General features: G+C 38.5%; 1 protein-coding gene across 2 annotated transcripts in view; it reads right to left on the bottom strand.

The window, feature by feature from the left end:
* The window catches only part of LOC124155891, a 124,594-nt gene that overhangs the window by 41,283 nt on the left and 61,815 nt on the right, over window positions 1–21,496 (bottom strand). For both annotated transcript variants that reach the window (XM_046530062.1, XM_046530061.1), the window contains exons 2-3: window positions 10,231–10,490; window positions 1,293–2,065 (exon numbers count right to left, since the gene is read on the bottom strand). In XM_046530062.1, coding sequence (XP_046386018.1) covers window positions 1,293–2,065; window positions 10,231–10,490 — 1,033 coding nt within the window. The remainder of the gene's footprint in view (window positions 1–1,292; window positions 2,066–10,230; window positions 10,491–21,496) is intronic.

The raw sequence follows: 21,496 nt of genomic DNA on the forward strand, positions 1-21,496 counted from the left end.
ACAGTTTTTACACACGTTAAACAAAGCTAAATCTTAATCATTACGTTAAATAAGTAATTACTGGTTTCTAGAGTACTTAATTTCCAACCGAAATTGATAATTTTCAATTAAGCGGTGTGGAAAATACGATTTACTTTCTCTAATGGGATACCCCTAGAAATAGTATATTTAGGAAAGCCATTTCATTCCCCAGTGCTCTTAATTCACCGCTATGTTTTGGGAGTTCCACTCGCCCATCATTCCACCAGGGGGTAGGCTTCGATAGGTGAGGGTATCGCCCCGTACTAAGTTACGGGCGTGTGAATTTTGTACATTCATTTTAGTGGGCTTAATTTCTTTCCGCTGGTCACCTCACACCATGAGGATTTTTTTGGGTGGTCAGAACGCTTCACCCGAGAATTGAAACCGGAAATCTTCGGTCAGTAGCCCAGAGCTCAACTGACTACGCCGACTACTACAACTGGCGAGTTTGTGGTAACCATAGGGATATTTTTCCCCTTCATCTCCCACAGGTAAACTGCCGGTAATCTCAGCGAAACATGAAGGTTAATAAAAAACGATTTTGGTCATAATCAAAAATTTAAATTTAAATTTTCTAGTGCCCGAATTCCTTACATACCACAGCGCAAAACAGTATGCGTCGCTTTTCAATTGAGCCATTGATTTCGAAGATTGCCGAGGTTTGCCTTGTTTACGACAAATTCTTCTACTTTTAAAAGCATGACAAAGTGTTTGAAGTCTACCGCTAAAAATGGATTAGGCTTCCATGTTACAAAATTGCAAGTTATTTAAACCTTCTGTAAAATTATTGAAAATTGGAAGACTAACGTTCTTCATAACGTTTGCAATTGAATATTTATATCGTCTCTGATTTGTGAGTAAATGCTAAGCTTTGCCTCACAGCTGCATCATTATTTGCGAGAGATCGAAAAGTCAACGTCCAACAAGTTGTAGTTACATTCTTCCTAGGGTAGTGCTAATTATTATCTATAATTTTAGGTTGCGGAAATCATACTCACACGCGTAATCTACACACGATTGTCAAATGTAAGCAACCCCCCGTCGTGCCCCATTTATCCCCTTAAAATTCCGATTTGTTAATCTTGCCATAAAAGTTACAATGAGGAATCATGTTTTACCAATTATAAAATAATGATGACATTTTTAAAACTGCCGGTGCAGCGCCAAATTTAAAAACCCACTTTTCCCTGATAGATGCCGGTTCGCTGTTCCGGCTCGTTCATAAAATATTTTCCGGCCAAAATTTAAGCACTGAATTATGGCAAACTTACCCTCGGCCAGCACTCTGAGTATTGGTCGTCCGAGTCCTCCTGGTTCATGGTCACGCACGGATCCGAAAAGGCCCTCTTGAGAACCTCCTTCCGCCTCGCCTCTTCCTCGCTCGTCGACATCTCGAGACCGCCCTCGCAATCCTCCTCCTCTTCGTTGTTGTTGCTGCTCTTGGCGGGCGCGCCCCTGTCGTCTTCCGACCCATGCTGCTCCTCCCCACAGTTCACACCGCCACCTGCACCATCCGTTACGTCGCTTCCCGCTTCGCAGCAAGGCCTCGCGTATGGGGCGAAGGACGCCTTCCAGAAGGTGCTCTTGAAAGTGGAGGATGGCCTGTTGCCGGTGGGCGCGCAGGTTTCTCCGGTTGAGGTCTCCCCCTCGCTGCCCGACTCTTGTTTGGCCGCGTGCTTCCTAGGGTACAGCTTGAAGACGCGACCTTTCTCTTCCGTGGCGACCGTGCCCAGGGTTCTCATCAGGATGCTTCCGTCCTTCTCCTCCCAGCCTCCCTTGCCGCACCGCCATCGCCCCTGGCGCCACGTGTTGTAGAGGGAGCCGTGCAGGCCGTGGATGAAGATGACGTCGGCGCGGGTGCGGCCGGGGCCCGGGTCGTGCAGCACCATGCACTCCACGCTCTTCTCGGGTTCCGCGGACTCGAGCAGGCCGGACTTGCCGTCTTCGAGGCCGGAGAGGGCGGGGGCCGAGACGGAGCGCAGCTTGTTGCGGAGGGGCCTCAGGATGGGGTCGATTTTGGTGGCGGGGTAGAAGAGGGCGGAGGCTGTAACGAAGAGAAAGGTACGTGAGGCCCGAGCCCAAATCACGTCGCCATCTTTCACGAACTAGTCTAGGAAGATTTTACACAGGCGTCGGCAACTCGCGACCCCTCAAACAACATGAGGCGACCGCAAAATTATTGAGTTATAGTAATGTGAACATTTAAGAAAATGAGAATGTTCATGAATGGAAGGTAAAACTGACATTTGGGGTCCCCGCGCACTGGCAACTTTTACAGAGCAACTATTTAGTTGCTTTGAGGAAGTCCGTATGAAACACACGGCATTTGCAGCAACTAAAAAGTCGCCTGTGCGCGGGGCCACAGTCAATTCCGTGTGTTTCATTTGAACTTCCACAAAGCAACTAAATTGTTGCTTTGTAAAAGTTGCCAGTGCGCGGGGGCCCTTAGTGTGCTACGATGTATTAATGAACAAATTACAGTAAAATAAAGGTATTTGCTTTCTACCTGGAAGTAAGTGTCTCAACATATTTATCATGTAACACGATAATTTCTGTTGTAATTAAGATCATCATTTTCGGAAGACTTGCGATGCAACTTGTTTATTGTTTTTATTCACAGGCGGTCCAAAAGTAAACATTTGCTTAGTTACGCGCTGCTAGCAAGAACAACATCAGACAATATTTTCAAGTGTGTCTCCAGAAACGCGGTGGTCACAATTGCCAATAAGATCATGGAAAAAGTGATTACGATCCCTATTACTGACTCCTATGAGATCACGATAAATGAGCTTGCATTACGTGAGAAGAATTGATAACGAAAAAATTTTTCGGAATGATTTTCTGGCTATCTTTGTAAAATATCTGTGTGACCATTGACTAAGCTTTGAGAGGAAAAGTCTAAGAATGTCGTGGAAGACTTAACGTGTTGTCAAATAAAAGTATCAAATGAAGGACTTCGAATACGATAGACACATCGAGGTTATTTAGATGTAAGCTATAGTGTAGATACAATATTCTTATACCAAAATTAGCCCACACTATTTTCTCAGGAAACATAAAACTTCACTATTTCAAATCATTTAATTGACATCAATGGAACATTCAATTGGCGGGTATAGCATGTAATACCTACATCTTACGTGAATTAGTTAGTATAAAATACATATTATTATGATAAAAGAGGACGTCAATAAATTAGACGAGGTTATTACAGAAGGGATTATGTGATTAAAGGGATTTTTTGAGTGGCCACGATACTATACGAAGCCTAATGGAGTGATACGAGGAGCAATTTGTCTGAAATAAGCTAATTTTTCTCATCCTCATTGATTTTTTCTTTGTTTTATCGATTTTGAAATAGAATTGGTATCTGATATAATTTGACTCTCATATTGCAGTTGTTTGTGTTTGGCGAGTTAAGGTTGAGTTGAAAAATGAGATAGGTGTCAGAAAACTGTTCGCAATTCATGAGGCTTGATTGCAAAATTACAAAACTTTCACTGTCATCCATCTGGTGACAAGATATGTCACAGTGAAATAAGCTGTTTATAAGTTATAATACATTACCGTATTCGCTCAGTATAACTAATAATAATGATACCTTTAGTCTCCAGGCTAAGGTCGTACACCACTTACTAATCGTATTGACTCTTGTAATATATTGAACTATTGTGCCAAAAGTTTATACCTTACCATTCATTTTTGATCCCATAGCTTCCCCCTAATTTTGTGATACGCTTTTTTGATACAAACGTAATAACTATAATAGAAATTTAGACGATAATTTATCTGCTAGGAGGTATGTTGTTTGTTACATTAAAAAAAAATATAAAATTTCAAAATGTGATTGGCATGCGATCTCTGCGTGACTCATTAAAGAGTTATAACTGATGACCAGACTTATTTATTATTTACGGTATCAACTCCTTGGCATATTTTATCTATAAAACAGTGCGTTTCCCAACGCCAACGAAAGTCTTGTATGCAAATAATGTGCTTGCGTGCTATTTACCATCGAATGCTTGATATACTTTATCTAATAACCCGTAAAAATAATTTTTTAATTTCGAAAGATCTTAGAGAAGTCTTTTGAGTCCACGTCTTATCAGTAGATAACTTCATCACTATTTTCACATCAATCAACCATAACCCAATGCGATACGAGAAGTAGTTAGCATTAAATCTTAAATAAAATATTATCTCTATTTTCTCTCTTCCGTATACCAGTAGATCCCCATTGACTTTATGAAGATTTCTTGAACTTTTATATTTGATATAGGATTTCAGAGCTGACTAAAATTTGAAGCCATGTAGTGGAGAGCAGAGAATGACATTATGATGGACGCTTTGCGACAGAATACTTTCAGGAGTGCTCGAAGTCATGAGGCGGAGAGTTATCATAAGTCCATTCAAAGGCTGTGTGTTTCACTGAGAACCTGAGTTATTTTTAGTAAGTCATTGCTTCCAATTACGTTCGCTACGCCAATATAACTTTGCTACTTCTATTAGTGAGTGTGTAGTGTGTTCTTGCACGATAATAAAGTCAATATAGTCGGCGATGGCATAAAAGAGTGTTCTTCCATCTTAGTGACTACCCCTGATATTTTCACACATGATTTCCACGTTTTTGTCTGAAAAAAAAACTCCATTTGGCGTCATTTATCGCACGAGGAAAAATGAGGCTGTGTATCGCGGGTTGCCTACCATCAAAACCCCTTTCGGGGACACGATAAAAGGCCATTTTCTCCATAATTTAAAAGCAATATAGCTGACGCATTTGGCCTAAAATATCAAGTTAAGTCCAAAGTAGATCATCTCCCCATTGCAAAATATGAGTGCTCGCTCAAACAAAATTTAAAAAAATGTGAATATTTTCAATTAAAAATATTTTTTTCGTGAAATTTTTGTTTTGAAAAAATATTTTGATTTCGATATTTTAAGGCAAAATGGCGGACAGAAGGTATTAACCGATTTGGAAAAAAATCATATTTGTAATATCCATCCGGGTACGCAAGCTTTGCTGGGTATTAAGATTCACTCCTAAAAAAAAGTGGCAAAACGAGGCACCCTAGTGCACAGTGCACACCCATCGGCAATGCGGCAGTCGCTTGATATTGCTCTCTTTTCCGTTCATCGCGGTTCCTGCTGGGAATACTCAATTGGCGAAGCCTGTAAGATGGCGGAAAGCCAATGACTGAATGCGATGGGAGATAATTTAAGATGAATAACACTGGCCGGCAGTGGCTTCCATTAAGATAGCCCCCTCGGTGACCTCGGCCTTAAGCGGCTCTGAATGGGAAGTATGCAAGTGAGGCCCTTCGCCGCATCCCAAGCGTACAGATGTCTAAATGTCGCAATGCCCCTTTTGCATTATAGCCCTCCCCTCCTTCCCGTTGGTATTTAGGAATTGAATGCAGAAGTTAGAGCGTTAGCCGTCCCACAGAGGCTTCGCTCTCCCGAGCAAAGTGCGTTTATTTCGTCGCTCACGTGGTTGGAGGGCCTTCTCGAAGGTGCGGAGGCTAAAAACTATTGACGCAGCCATTCGGAGCAAGGGAGATAACACGGTATGTTTCCATGACGAAAAAGGATGGCCAACCCCGGCTAATTCGGCAACAGCTCTAGATTTATTTACGATGGATTCAACATAAGTTCGGACGCATAATTTTGATCGACGTATGTGGCGTCGAAAAAGGGGCTGAAATCTTACGAAAAATTGTAAAATAAAACATAAAACTACGCTTTTCAAGGTGGATATAACTGTAACTATCCAGCAATATTGATAAATGATTGTTAATCAATGAACGGAATATCAATCGCCAATCGTACATTCCCTGATTTCTAGATACAGGCATAGGGACAAGGGGGAGCTGGATGGGGGAATTGTGGGGTAATCTTCCAGCAGTATTGGAGGTCAGAACAAAATTACCATTTTATCTAGTGCAAATTGGCCACTGATTATCACCGGTCGAATTGCGTTTTATTTGCAACATTTACTGCCAATGACTTCCCTGCTGTGAGGCGTTTTAATCCAGCTGAATAGCGAGAGATTTGTGCAAGTATATTTTATTTTATTTGACTTTTATTGTGGTACAATATAATTTTCCCTTGAGCATAATCGATGTCTTCGCATATGGCATACTGCTACTTATAGGACACCTGTGTTTAAAATATTTTAGTGGAATGACATCGCTGTAATGCAGCATAAATTGGTTGCTGATAATGAAAAAATCGAAAAAATCATTTATATTAGGTAACCCATTTTTCTCCATTGCTGTGAATTTTTAAAACGACTGTTGTGCATGTTTATTGAAAAGGGTAGCAAGTGTTAATGAGCGATCATGAAGGAAGATAATTGTACGCTATTCAACGTCCCTTTATCCCTTATAATTGATGACATTCATATCTTTAATGCATCTAGTGTGTGAAAAATTATTGTTTTTCTTTCCACCATGGCCGGGAATCATGCGAAGACATCATGATATTATGAATTTGAAAGTAAGATTGCTTCCTCTCGAGTCGCTGCCGTAAAATGCGAACGCCAAACTGAATATCGTCTAGATTTCTCTTCTGCAGTAAAATGAATGATTACGCTGTAAAAATCACGCGTGACGGTGAAATGTGACCGATGAATGATTCCTTTCCGCGCAATTGTGTTCTACATTGGCTGCGCAATTGTGCACGCCTCACAAGACCAAAGTTCCTTGCTCGTAAATGCATTATTGAAGTAGCAATGACCCATGTCAAACGTATGTGACAGTCAGTGATTCGTCTCCGACTTTGAATTTCCTTGATTTCCTCTCTTGTCGACTACGAGGAGTTCACTGATCAACTTATCAAACTGGCAAAGTCTCAAGCTTTTTCTTCATTGATCCAGTAAAATCATATTGAACCTCGCCTCTATTGCCACTAAATATTCTTTTCACATAAGTATACATAAAATTACTATTCAGTTTGACTTGCATGGTTGATTATTTCCTATTTCTTTCCCTCGAGAGTTGGTATTATTCCCTCAAACGATCTTATTATCCTTCTCCTTCTACCGCCTTGTTCGAACCATTATCGCTGCCTTAAATTGTCTCTTTTTATAGTTTTAGTTTCTTTCAACGCAGTTATAGTTACTCCTCCCCTTTTGCCCTTTTCCATGTATATAATTTCCTCTACCCCCTTTACTCCTTCAGTTCAATTAAAGTTGAATTAGCATCCGACTCCCCTCAAGCGTATGTATGTCATATTTGTGCAGTTTTATCCTCTTTATCCCTCCCTAGTCTCTCCCTTCTCTGACTTCAATCAGACATCAAATTCATTTACAATACCCTTAACTCCCACTTCGACAGTCCTGACATTGTTTCCTTCCTCAACATCAGAGTACCTTCCCGCCACACCCGATCTAACTCTTTACTCCATACTCCTACACCCAGGCTATCTGTAATTAAGCGCTCTCTTTTCCATAGACTTTCTTTTCTAATAAATTCTCTCCCGGGCGATATTGATCCGTTTGCTCTGACATTTAAAAATTTTACTCACCTGGCATCAGCATATTTATCGCATAAATGACTAGATAGCTGGATAAATGTTTGTTGTGTTCTTTTTTGTTTGGTTTAAATTTGTAATAAATAATTATTAATTTATTTAATATTTTTTGTTATAAGTGCACTTTAAATTGGCCGTCTTGCTGTAAGTGTACCACTTTATTAAAATAAAAATAAATAAAATATCCATTTCGTTTTCTTTCGCTCATCAAAGCCTATGTTTTCACAGGTTTTACTTATATTTAATGCTCTCTCAGCTAAATTTTGTGGGTTATAACGATTCTTTATCTACGTCCTCCTTGTCTTTACAATTTAATTTGTGGTAGGCATTCCTAACGCTGTACGAGTATTCCCATGCAGTGGATCTCGTTTTTCAGACCCTTTTACCAGCAAAATATACTGAATTAACGATGGAGTTATTAGGTAGGCTAATTTTATGTGCATATATGTATCTATCGGTATGCACCCATTTCTAAATTAACGGATAATGATTATAGATGATTTTCACACACCGTCTCAGGAAATGGGATATGGTTATATTTGACTGCACCAGGACAATGGCTTCAGTGGATGTCAAGTGTATAGGGCATCATTTAATATCAACTAAGAATGTGCATTGCATTGAGAGGTGCCGGAAACTCGAGTAAAATCTGGAGGGGAAGGTCCTAGACCTGTACCAAATTTACTCCTTCTCAGTCAATTTACCGTATGCAATCTGTCCTCACATCGCAGATCTAAAGTAAGCACCATTTGGTTGAAGCTATAGCTCAGGAAGCGGTGAATAGATTGATTCCCTCATTAAAATTAGCGCTGCTATTTGGCGAATTGTCAGGGATTGTCGATGAGTGGAATGGTTTTTAAAACATTGTCAGAGAGTATAAGAGGTTCAAATTGTTTAACATCTCTTGAAAAAGAGTAAAACATTGTAACTTAATGTAGAAAATCCGGAAAATGTATTTTTTTAATACTACCCTTAATTATCAATATACATTTTTTATACACGAGAGGTTGAGATTAAACTGCAAATATTAATCTTTTCATGCACCTATTTATGTATAGTATCTGATCTTATCTTACTTATTTCTTCAATTCGTTTGGTGATTTGTCTTGTGGTATTCCATTACAGGCAATGCCTAAAAGGGATTCCTAATTTATCCTTATTTAAAATTTTAAATATGCTTGTAAGTAATATTTATTCCACCGATAAATAAATATATTGTTATCATTATTTATTTTTATTATTATTTATTATTCAGAAGGTATTTGAACAACTGTGCGACACACTGAGTGGAGTGAAACCTGACTTGAGCACCACTGAACCGTCTGCAAAAAATTGGTCGCTTGTGGAAAAGTGCTTAAGTGTTTGGAAAGTTAAGGTGACCGCTTAACAGAGGTGAAAGCTGTAACGTTTTCAGGAATTACAGCAATAAAATGACACAATGATGAAAGCAATACTATTAATAAGAACTGCCTCAGGCTTAATCTGGTGACTTTCCAACATTTCGTAAACCAAAACTTAGTGAAAATTTTCCACAAAGCCTTTAATTCTAGTGCTAAAATGTATTGAAACCGGTTGTTTAAATAAATTAAAATATTTTTGGAAAATTGCCAGTCAGTTATAATTTTCAAGAAGCAATACTGGTTGCAGGGTGCGAAGGAGTGGCTCCTTTTTTTCAGTTCGAGTATGCAAGAATTCACTTTAGAACGTAGATTTTCTAGATAAGAGGAGAGCGATTGCCAAATGATATTTCTAAGTATTTAACTAGAAGTAGAGATCGAGAACTTTGGCCTAAAGATTGGCCGAAAAAAATATGGTCAATGACCGGTGGCGTAAGTAGCCTCAAAAAATTAATCATTGCTTGCATGGGGAATGTTCCATTGTAGGGAAAAGTGGGGGCTGATGGAGGTGATCGCTAAATAGAGGGGACCTTTTGGACAGATTTCGCCTTAGTAGGTCCGTTCACTCAAGGCCCTGAATCGCAGTCTGAAATTAGTCATTAAAAGAAATGGAAGGATATGTGATGACGAATAAAAAACATTTTTCCCTATAACCCATTCGCTTATGAGAGTAAAATAAGAAATCGTACTCTTGCCGCTATCTGGCTCAAGCCACAAGTGAAGTGATATGCAATGCAAGTATTTTAGAATTATTAGTGATCGCATAGGCTCATTTTCTTCTACGTGGAAGTGGCTGGTGCTTGAGGTTGTGAAGTGATATTTTCGCGTGTGATTTTTTCCTGAAGAGGCTTTTTGGAAGGAAAACTAATTCATGATTAAAGCACAAATGGTAATATCCACACTATTTTATTTATCACTTAACCGACCATGGTTTCGACACTTGGTGTCATTTTCAACATTGCGTGAATACCCCAGTTGGTATGGCTAAGGCATGTTGAAGACCCACAGCGTGGTGTGCGTGAGCAGCTGCTTTGTTACCAGGGCTGGATTTTCCTATTGGCTAGTTAAGCTTAAATAGGGTGGTTTCCAATTTTCTTGAAAATGACACGAAGTGTCGAAACCATGGTCGGTTAAGTGATAAATAAAATAGTGTGGATATTACCATTTGTGCTTTAATCATGGATATAGTATTATTCCACAAAATTAAGCCTGAATCGATTTTATACGAAAACTAATTCGTCTCTTAGTTCGTGGATGATTACTCCTTGGTCGTAATGCTCACCTTTGATGGATGCTGTTGGCGTGGCGAGGTGGCTGGCCACGAACGAGAGGAGGGCGGGGAGTGCGCTCAGGAGCCTCGAACCCAGGCCCCCGACGGCAATGAGGCATCGCACCACCACGTGCTTCTTGCGGATCCAGGCGTAGTAGACGGCCACGGTGAGCGGGATGACCATCTTGCCCACGAGCAGCAGCCACTGCGCCACCTCCAGGCCCAGTCTCTTGCAGCGGCTGCCCGCCCACGACACGCCTCGCGGGTCCAACCTGAGGACGATACAAATAGAACCCAATCCCGTCACATAGTCGCTCTTTTGGTTCGGAACCATATATCGATGACTAAGTTCTAACAGCACGTATCTCAAATTCGGCCGATTTGAGACAGCTATCTTAAACATAGTGCAGTCAGTGCATCATAGTGTAATAACATTAAAAAATAAAATACAAGCAAAAAACATCACTTTGTGTGCAAATGAATGCTTATTTTTTCATTTTTATGAACTTTTGGTTCTTTATTTCAGTGTACAATTAAAAATATTAATCATTTTTTTGATCTCCTGAAAAGTTGCTATTTTTTTAGATACGTGTTGTTAGAACTTAGCCATCGATATTGTTCATTACTATGTCACGCACTCAGTAAAACGTACGCCTCACAAAATATATCCAAAATAAAATATGAGAAATTCATGCATTTTCATACATTATTTGTGTTTAAAAAAATAAACTACAGTAATAAGTTTGTGAGTAGTTATTTTCTGTTAAACCGTGATGGGATTATGGTGACACTTCGTTGAAAATTTCGCGGGTGCTAATTGTAGTTTTTTTAAACTTTTTTTTAGCTATATAGCTGCGTCAATTTTTGGGTGGCACCGAAGTATACATACCGATGATGGTCTCATTGTCAAGAGAATCTGATTCCTTTGATTAATTCCTTAGGATTCCTTAAGACTCCCTTGACGAAGTTACGTTGGGGCCACCCAAAAATAGACGCGGCGACACAGCTCAAAAAATAAAAGTTTTTAACTACCATTACTATGGTGACACTTCCAAAAGTCGAGAGATATTTATTTCGTTTGTTTCTAGCTATCCAAGTTCATGCATTTTATCATATTCACGCGAGGAGGACATTATGCGTTGATATCTGAGTCGTGGATAAACAAAAACTCGCTGAAATTATAGTTTTCTCAATAAATTTTCTCCTTTATGCCAAAGAGAAAGTTTACAGAGTTAATGCCGATACAGCTGGCACGTTTTGTAAAGATTTCAATTGAAATCAAGAAAGTGATATCCGACATGGACCCTCTCTAAAGAAACATACATCAGCTTACATCTAAGAAATTTAAAGATAGAAAAGATCGATTAAGGAGGCAATCCAGAATAATACGGAAACACTGCGGAAGTTTGAACGTTACTTCACATGAATTATTACATGTAATATATCCAATGAGAAAGACAATGGCTGATTAGGCCATGCAACATTCTTTTCACCTTTGTTGACATTGTATACAAAAAAATCCTTGATTTATAAGTTTCAATTTATGTTTTTTGAATTCGATTTCCCATTTCAAGAGATTTCATCGTCGAGTTCATAAAACTGACAAGGTTTGGGTTATGTACATGGATATTCAAAGAATATATTCCTACTTGCTAACATTTACCTAAGATCTGATAAGCAGGAGGAGGATTTTCGATGTGGTTGGGCGACGAAAAAATCATACGTCACGAAAAAGCCTCTCAAATGCATTCATTACCTCATCGTTCCTCGTTCAAGCGTGAGCAAATTTGGGTATCGAATATATTACGTTGGTTTTCTCTCTCTCTCGTCGTAAGAGCGAGTCGGGAACATGTGATAAACGCACTGCGAGTGAAGAAACCGTGAAGATCAAATGAAAGTCCCCGACGTGCGTCTTTGTCCCAAAGCGCTTGATATAATCCTCCAATATATTGATGAAAATTTAGATCGTTTTATGGTGGTGGTTATTATAACCTGATGAATATTTAGTGGAGCCAAAAGCTTTCAGAGAGGCAATTAGAGCTCTCAAAAGGCAGATATAAAACTCGATGGTGTTAATGCGTGTATCCAGTTTGGCTTGTTTTTACGTATATTCCTTTTAATGTTGTTTTTCAATCCGTATGTTGCGGTCATGCCTATAAGACACATTTTTTGGACACCTATTAGGATTTTAATGGCGGATCAGTACCTATAAATATAAAATAATAGAGAATCGTGAGGGAAGAGGTTGACCGATGACCTAGGATACCGAAATAATTTCATGGTAGACCAGATGTACTCAGGAATTGGGGGACTTGATTTAGGAAGAAAAATATTGAACGCCCACCAACTTCAGGATAAACCAGAAGTAAAAAATCGTTGTTTTTGGCCTGAACATTAGCATTATAGGGATTTGAAAATTAATGGTATTTTGCTGAATAAAAGAAGAAAGGGAAAAATTAGGTGAGGAGAACCTAAAGATCAAATAAGATTTGATGCTTTCCCGGCGAATAATGTGGGTAAACTCTTCTCGGGATTCCCACCGGATTAAATTCTCCATATAAGCAAACGTTGCAAGCTCCGACTCGAGACTCATCCACTTTACTTGAATAGTTGGCTAATATGGATAAATTAATCTAAAAAGATAAATTAAGCTAAAAAATCGTTGTTTTTGGCCTGAACATTAGCATTATAGAGATTTGAAAATTAATGGTATTTTGCTGAATAAAAGAAGGAAGGAAAAAATTAGGTGAGGAGAACCTAGAGATCAAATAAGATTTGATGCTTTCCCGACGAATAAACTCGTAAATTGATTCTACGCAGATTACACTCCACTTGGTAAACATTTTTAGGCTGTGAGTAAACTTCTCGGGATTCCCACCGGGTTAATTTATTAGCCAACGTTTCAATCGAAGAGGATGAGTCTCGAGTCGGAGCTTGCAACGTCGGCTTTTATGGATGAATTGACCCGGTGGGGATCCCGAGAAGAGTTTACCCACATTAGAATCGCCACACACTGTCAGTTCTGCCCAGTAGCGGATACAGAAAAAACTCAAGGGGGGGGGGCGCAACATATCTTGAGTTATCTTTACTTTTATCGTAATAAAAGGTGATCAAGTCACAGGCAAAGTATATGAAAATTTTATTTAAAGTGATTATAAACATGTAAAAGACAATGCCATCTTATGATATAAAAAAGTTACAATTGTGGTTTTGCAATATTCGGCAACACAGGCGGACCCGCAAGGGGGGGGGGGGGCGCGGGCCCCCTGCGCCCCCCATCTGTATCCGCCTCTGGTTCTGCCTTCAGTCCGGGACTGAACAGTCCAGGCCTTGAGGCCAAACTGAACGTGTATGGTGGGCCTAACACGTCATTGAGGTAGTAACTCGCCAGAAAGAGTGAATCTTGAAATAAAGTAGCAGTATTTGGACATTGATTTTCTTAATGAAAGCGGTATGTAATACTGTGTTCAAGAATATTATGATACACGTTGTACGTTAACTCGAACTTAAAGTTCTTGCAGTAACGAAGAGTGTACACCAGTGAAACACTTGAAACTTGCGTTCTTATACATCAAACTGCACATTATCTTTCATTCGTACAGTATTTCATTCAGTTGTAATAGATTGGTGAAAGACTAATATTTGCCATTCATAGTATCTTTTTCTCCGTTTGAGGTCAAATAATGATAAGATACATTAAAAAATGCGTTAGATGAAAATATGTTTTTCCTCAACATCAGCACTGAAATGGACTAGATTTCGCTATGATTTCAAATATCCTCTATTTCCTAATACAGCACAGAAAACTGTAAGTTACTAGGGTTAAGAACGGAAAGGGATGCTACAATAGCATTTATACATTTTATCTAAATGGGGAGTGGGCGGGGGATGTGACAAGATAAGAGTGAGGTTAGGTTAAGTAATTTTAAATGAAGGCATCCCATAATATTTTATATTTGAAACGAGTATAAAATTAGAAAAACTAATGAAGAAGAACGAATAGAAGGATTAGTGTTAAAATGTCGAGTAATAGTAAAAGTTAAAGTGTATTAGTAGTACAACACCCTAAAGGTGGCTCGCAGGGTATGTTGTACTTAGATGTAGATGTACAATATGGATCCAGGTAGGTCCATTATTTGGATGATGATGGCCTGTTGTGCCGCTTTGCGCCGAGATAGGGTGCCCCCTGCCCCCGCTAGTGGAAAAAGTCCATATATTGTTTGAAAAATGAATCTTTCAACCTGTTAACCGGGGTATAATAGCGTGTGCACTTAGATTATCATCCATTGAGTTACTCACAAATACATCTCTCATGGTGAAAATGGCATGTGTATATTTTGCACTAACTTGAAAAAAATCGAGCGCTTTGATGAGCTCGATGTCCTAGCCTGTACAGTAGGAATGTCACAATCGCACGCTGTGGCCAACGCCTTACAAATGTCTGACATCTCTGCTTCCCTCCATTTTTTTATCTTAGTTCAAAAGTCTTGAATGACTCTTAGTTTTTGCGTCGAGAACGACCAAGAAAGTGTAAGTTCAAGGCTTTAAATTATCGAGGGTCATTGATAGCGATATGTTCGTACGAAATTATTTATTTGCTTATGATTTTCTGGCGAAATAAACAACAGCAAAAAGTCATGGATAATTTTTTATGTTCTAATGCGTTCACTTGAGAAACGGCAGCTTTTCTATCTTTTCTTGCTAGTTATTAGTTTCTAATTTAATTATGTGAAAACATTTGGCTTTACGTAATTCTTTCAAATGCCTGGAAAATTGATGCGAAAATGAGGTTTAGAATCATGTTTCAGACTTTGGTGCGCGCACAAAGATTTTTTTAAATGAATGAAGCCTACCTCTACGACTAAAAGAGATGTCTTACGATTGATTTAAAAAATCTTAGCCTACATGCCGTTTCCTTCGATAAAGTTTGGTGAAAACAAATCATTTTCATGATTTCAATGATTTCAAAAATCACTTTTCTCGTCAACTCTTCCCAGAAGACATTATTACTGTAGGTATTTGATTTTGGGATTAATTTATGTTCACTGCACATTGTATTTAATTGTGAGTAGTCATTAATACACGAAAATCATACGTAAACCATTGTGTACTGCGTTTGATTTTTTTGTGGAGCATGACATGACTAAAGAAGAGCTATGTATGCAGTCTCCAGACTCTTATCCTATGACTGATAAAGGCTAATCTTAAATTTAGAAGGTTATAGTTTATATTCTACCATCTTGTTATTGTTTCGATAATCGCATTGAACCAGACCTCTAAATACTCCTATATCTTCAAAGAAGTTACAGATTACTTCAATGAGTAATGGGTCTAGTATTTCTTTGGTTATTTGCTTCCCATTTACAGTTTCAACCGCGGAATTTTAGAATGATGCTGCATGGTACCAGAATTTGTATTCCCTTGACTGCCCTCACAAAAGTGCAGCCTCAGCTTTATCTATGGAGACTTCCGGACTCGTGGGCACCTCCGCCTTGCGTGATTGGGGGACGTTGACTCAGAAACCGGTGAATGCGCTGCCTGCCTGTGTTGATACTCTCCCGTTGTCCTAAATCACTCATCAGTCGATAACGTCCGAACCCAATGGTCTGAGCCGGCTGGTTTACAATTTGGGAAGTTTTTACCTCATTCCCACTCGACGTGGGTATAAGGCTCTTGATGAAAGACTGCGCATTATTTTGATTTCAAATTGTTGCAAATGTGCTGCTGAATGAAACAACCGATGAAAATAATCATGGAAGGACAAGCGGGAGGGAAGAACGGCAAGGGAGGCCCCCAAATGAGATACGTAGAACTGGTTATTAAGGATTGGTGCTGGAGCCAGATTCTAATATGTACACTCAATTGTATGCAGTGAAATTTATTTTAAAAAAATGCATCTGTTGAAAGATAATTTACTTAGAGTTAATACATAGTGTATTGAAGCTACTCATGATGTAAAATTGAAGAATTTTTTGAAAATTTCCAGTGACTTTTATTTTAATAATATGCTAAAATTCCACATATTTATGCCTGAAAATGTTCTCTTTATACGATCTTACTACTTACTTTTTACCTTTGCCGACCGTGTAGTTTTCCCTATGTTTCAGCAGCACATTTGCAACAATTTGAAATCAAAATAATGCGCAGTCTTTCATCAAGAGCCTTATACCCACGTCGAGTGGGAATGAGGTAAAAACTTCCCAAATTGTAAACCAGCCGGCTCAGACCATTGGGTTCGGACGTTATCGACTGATGAGTGATTTAGGACAACGGGAGAGTATCAACACAGGCAGGCAGCGCATTCACCGGTTTCTGAGTCAACGTCCCCCAATCACGCAAGGCGGAGGTGCCCACGAGTCCGGAAGTCTCCATAGATAAAGCTGAGGCTGCACTTTTGTTGGTGAAATTTATTTTAAAAAAATGCATCTGTTGAAAGATAATTTACTTAGAGTTAATACATAGTGTATTGAAGCTACTCATGATGTAAAATTGAAGAATTTTTTGAAAATTTCCAGTGACTTTTATTTTAATAATATGCTAAAATTCCACATATTTATGCCTGAAAATGTTCTCTTTATACGATCTTACTACTTACTTTTTACCTTTGCCGACCGTGTAGTTTTCCCTATGTTTCAATCTTGTCACCTAGTCCTTTGAAATTACATGCATGATAAGATACAACCTATTCAGACCTCTCTCACCCTGTCACACGTCCACCCTTTACAGCCACCAATTCTAAGTGAATATGTCGATGGTCACTTGATACAGATTTCACTGTAACTAGTTCCGACTTCCGGACTCGACGTCTCGGGTTCCAGGACATTCTATGGAAACGCAGATTAGTGTCGGAGCGAGACTGGGGGGATTTATGTCACGAGTCTCGTATAGTTTGTGGCTTATATGTGTTTAAAAAACGGGTCTACTAGTAATACTTGGGTATTTACCGAGAGTCGCATATTCCAAAGTAATTTGCGTAGATAATAATGGGTGGTATAAATTCAAATGGAAAATTATTTTGAATTTGTATTCATTGGCCTTCGATTCGGTGATACCAGTAATCGGCATATGAGGCTGAATATCGTATTGCAGTTTTAAGAAAACGAGTCTCGTACGGAACACGAGATTAGAACAAGACTGAGGTGCGCGATGCGAGATCAATGCAGGGATATATAGAAAAAGAGACAACTCTTGAAAAGAAATTTGAAATGTAACGATTGCCCTCCAAAGCAATCCCTCGTCCGGCTGAATGGACATTACACTGTTGTTTAGCTGTGCACCCCGTGCACTGTGCACCCAATGGTGACTTATGTTATCTGTTAGCATTAGCTCGCTCTCTATATTTCTTATTGATTTTACGTCACTCATTGTTGCTCGTGAAAGCATCCGCTCCAGCATCTGTAGGTCGAATGTGGATTCGGCTTTCGTTCGCTTTCATGTTAACGAATGGTTATAACGTACCCTAAAAACACCTATTATTTGGCGTGCGTGTACTCACTTAATTGATTTTGATCCGAAACACGAGCAAATGCTTAATGGCATCAATTCACTTACAAATTTGGAATGTTATCCTGTCATTTAAGATTGGTGGCTATTTCTATTGGCCAAGTATTTTATTTTACGGACTATTTGCATTTTATATGTCCATCACGATATTTATTGTGGTGGAATTAAGATTTAAAATCACTAAGTTCATATTTTTAATTTCGTATTCCAAAGTTATATATGTTAATTTACTCTTTTTATACTTATAAGATAATCAATAATATAAATTAACAGCATTGTTAACTGATAATAATGCATCAGAGTATTATGATATATATATAGAGTGATTAGAATAAGACTTACGTTTATTACAACGACATGTCACTGGTTATATTGCTCTTTTGATTTAGTTGAACGTGGTGACTTGAATAGTGAACTTATATGATACGATCTCGTACTTATTTATAATATCGTATACATGCGTTTTTAATATTACAGCTTAGGCTCGCAATTATCCGTGTACCAAGTAATGGCCTTGGTATATTATACTCCCCGCAGTCATGTCTCAAGTCTCATAGTTCCTTGATTGAATTACTCATCTCGGCACTCCGCATAAAAAATTTGCTCCCGTCTTTTTCATTTCCCTTTTAGACTTATGGCGGCATTTTTCAGCATTCCAATTCATGGTGACGGTATGAATGCTTTCTGAAAATTATTTTTTTAAACCTTTTCGTGCCGTTTTCCATAATCACGATCACATTTTAAACTTTTTGGGAAAAATCACGAGAAAAAATCGGCATTAGACGCAAGTTACTCCCGATAGTAAGCTTTGAAATCGTCTCCCTGTGACCGGTAAGTAATTGGGTGTTCCACCATGAAAGTTATTTCATTCTTGCCTTGTGCATTCTATACTATGAACAGCCGTGAGCCAATTGTCCATTGCGCCATTTTTCTTTTAACTTAAAAATATTGTTTTCTTCTCGTTTACGTAGATATTGTGCGAAAGCTATGTGTTTTCGATTTTACTATGCAATAAGCATAAATGTAAGTTCCTTGTAGCAAAAAACAAACGAATATTTTGAAACCAAGAGAAAAGGCTGAAGTGGTTTTTGGAAATGCAAAATAGATTTTTTTATACACCCTCACTTACTTTTACGTTTCGAAATCCTGCATACTTACGTTCTTCCCTTTTTCGATACGGCCCTGATTGATAATACATTTATAATCAACTGATTTGGGCGTTACTTGGGGGAAAGATGAAATGTTCATGGTGAAACGGCGAATAGTACTGGGTTTTGTTTCACCATGATAATACATTTCTCTAATTTTGTTTATATATTCCCCATGTAGTTAAGTACACATTTCAGATTATCATTTGTGGCTAGTTTAACTCACAACTTGAGCATCATTTTCGTAGTCTTTTCGGCACATGGCATTACCAGATAAACTTATCCAGACAACAAGCGTGCTGCTACGCTGCAGCTTGCTGTGAGAGGAACGTTATTCTCGGAGTTATTTTTTTGCAGTTTTTTAGCTCTATTGTATTCTCATAGCTTCGATGCTGCTTGCCTTATTTTTCTAAGAATAGAAATAGTTTTGGTGTCCTTTTACCTTGTCCCTTTATGATACTAGAGTAAAATCAACGCTTTTGGATGAAAATAGACCGTCGTGGACTCCTTTTATTTTCTTCTTTTGAAAAATGTGCGTCTATTATCCAAATGTTCTTCGCCAAGTAATGATTCTACCCCACAGCCTGTAGAATATTGCCCACCCAATTAGCGTCACTTACGCAAGACCTGAGCTGCACTCCAATTTGTCTTCCTCCCTTTAATTTCATTCATTAACTTTCTCCTTAACATGCTGTTGTGGATAAATTGGCCTTAATTTCTCACGTAATACCATGCCGAACGGTTTCCCTCTCTCTATCTCACCAATATGCCAATGAACGTAAGTTCTTATCATGCATTCATAGGCCTGGGCAAATTTTATTTTATCTGCATTATTTAGTTTAAGTTCACGTTACTTCGAATCTGTCGTCCATGTGGATTGATTGAACAACACGTTGATATTGTATGAAAACAAGGTGTTGATCGATTTTACCGTTCAATAAGCATAAATGTAAGTTACTTTAAGCGAAAAACAAACGATTTTCCTGAGATCTAGAGAATTAGCGGAAGTGGTTGAAGAAAATATTTGATATTCTCGTGCTTTTCTCCTTTTTTGTTCGTTGATGTAATAAGAGCTATTGCGGTTATAAAATCAACTTGGATAATGTGGTGGAACTGTATCTCAAAATTTGAATATTATCTCCATGTTCTAAAAAACAGTGACTTTTGTGCCTTAAGGGTGAGGAAAAAGTTTTATTTCGTTTAGGAAGCCGTACTTTTGTCTTGACATTGTTTCGGCTGGTACTTCACGTGGTCTTGCGACAACTATTTCATGATAGAACAACGTATCGTAAAGGTTGTACGGTATTAAATTTATGTGAAATTACAAAGTTTTCCACGTTTCATTATGCTAACTCGATTCCATGAAGCCCGGTACAACGAACACAAGACATAGAACATCTTTCTTGAAATGAGCCTTCTTTGTTATGATCCGTGTGGTTATGTCTGAGACGATCTAGTTGGCTAGGAACATTTGGTGGCCTCCACGGTTCATAAATTTCTCGTTAACCCTATTCAAAAGTGTGGGGATGGCTTTCAGGGCATACTCTTTCGTTTTGTGGCTGGTGGATGGCCTTCCTTTTCTTCTTGGCACAGTTCAGTGAGATTATCCTTGGATACAATGGTTTCTGAAGATCCTTTACCGGTTGAAAAATAGGTCATTGATGCATTTAATGCCCTCAGCTCTTTCCGGGTAGCACAAAACACATGTCGCCTATTCTTTAGGCGTCTTTGTTTTTATTTTTATTTTTGGGTTGCATTTCTCTCGCTGAGAGGGCTTCGCTCCATTGCTCCATTTTTTAACGGTTGCAAGCTTCTGCAAAGATCTTTGGGGGCATCCATTAATTACGTGAGGCGATAGGGGGAGTTCTGACAAGTGTCACGTAATTTTTTTCCCGCGAGAAACATTCTAAAATGTGATTCTAGACTACTATCTTACATTAAGTAATCTTAAATACTAGTTTTAAGTTAAAATAATTAAATAAAAATAATTAAATCATCTGAAAATATCAAATTTAATTTTAAATCTTAAATAAAAATAAGTTTGCAAATACACTAAGCAAATTGTTATTTAATAAATCCAACGCGAGAAGCATAGATTAATGTATTAAAAATGAAAATACGCATTTTGAACAATCTGTCGTGAGATTAGAGGCAGGGGAAGGGGTAGAGCTATATCTTACGATATCTCACCAAAGGTCCAAAAATCGCCAAAATCTCCTCACGTAAATAATGGACACCCCCTTTTATCTTATTTCGCAGGTCTTTAGTTGCTCTCAAAGGACACAGAATAGTACACACTCTGCCCTACCATAGGAATGCCGAAACGCTGTCGATAGTAATCCTTCATCTTATGCAGCTCCATAATCATGGCCTTTACTGCATGTATAGCCCAGGCGGAATAAATATTGAACTAGTAATAATTCACCTTACTTATAGTATTTTAATGCGTTCTTGGGAATTAAGTGTATTTAAAAACACGATGATAAATCAAGTGAATCACGATGAATAAATTTTTCGTTTATTTATCAGAAAACAATCAATGATGAACATATTTCATTCACTTAGGACGCAATAATCGTTAGAATACCATTTCCACACTCAATGTCGTGTATTTGTTTATTTTAGTC

This window comes from Ischnura elegans, chromosome 3, assembly GCF_921293095.1.
Source record: "Ischnura elegans chromosome 3, ioIscEleg1.1, whole genome shotgun sequence".
Classification (NCBI taxonomy): domain Eukaryota; kingdom Metazoa; phylum Arthropoda; class Insecta; order Odonata; family Coenagrionidae; genus Ischnura; species Ischnura elegans.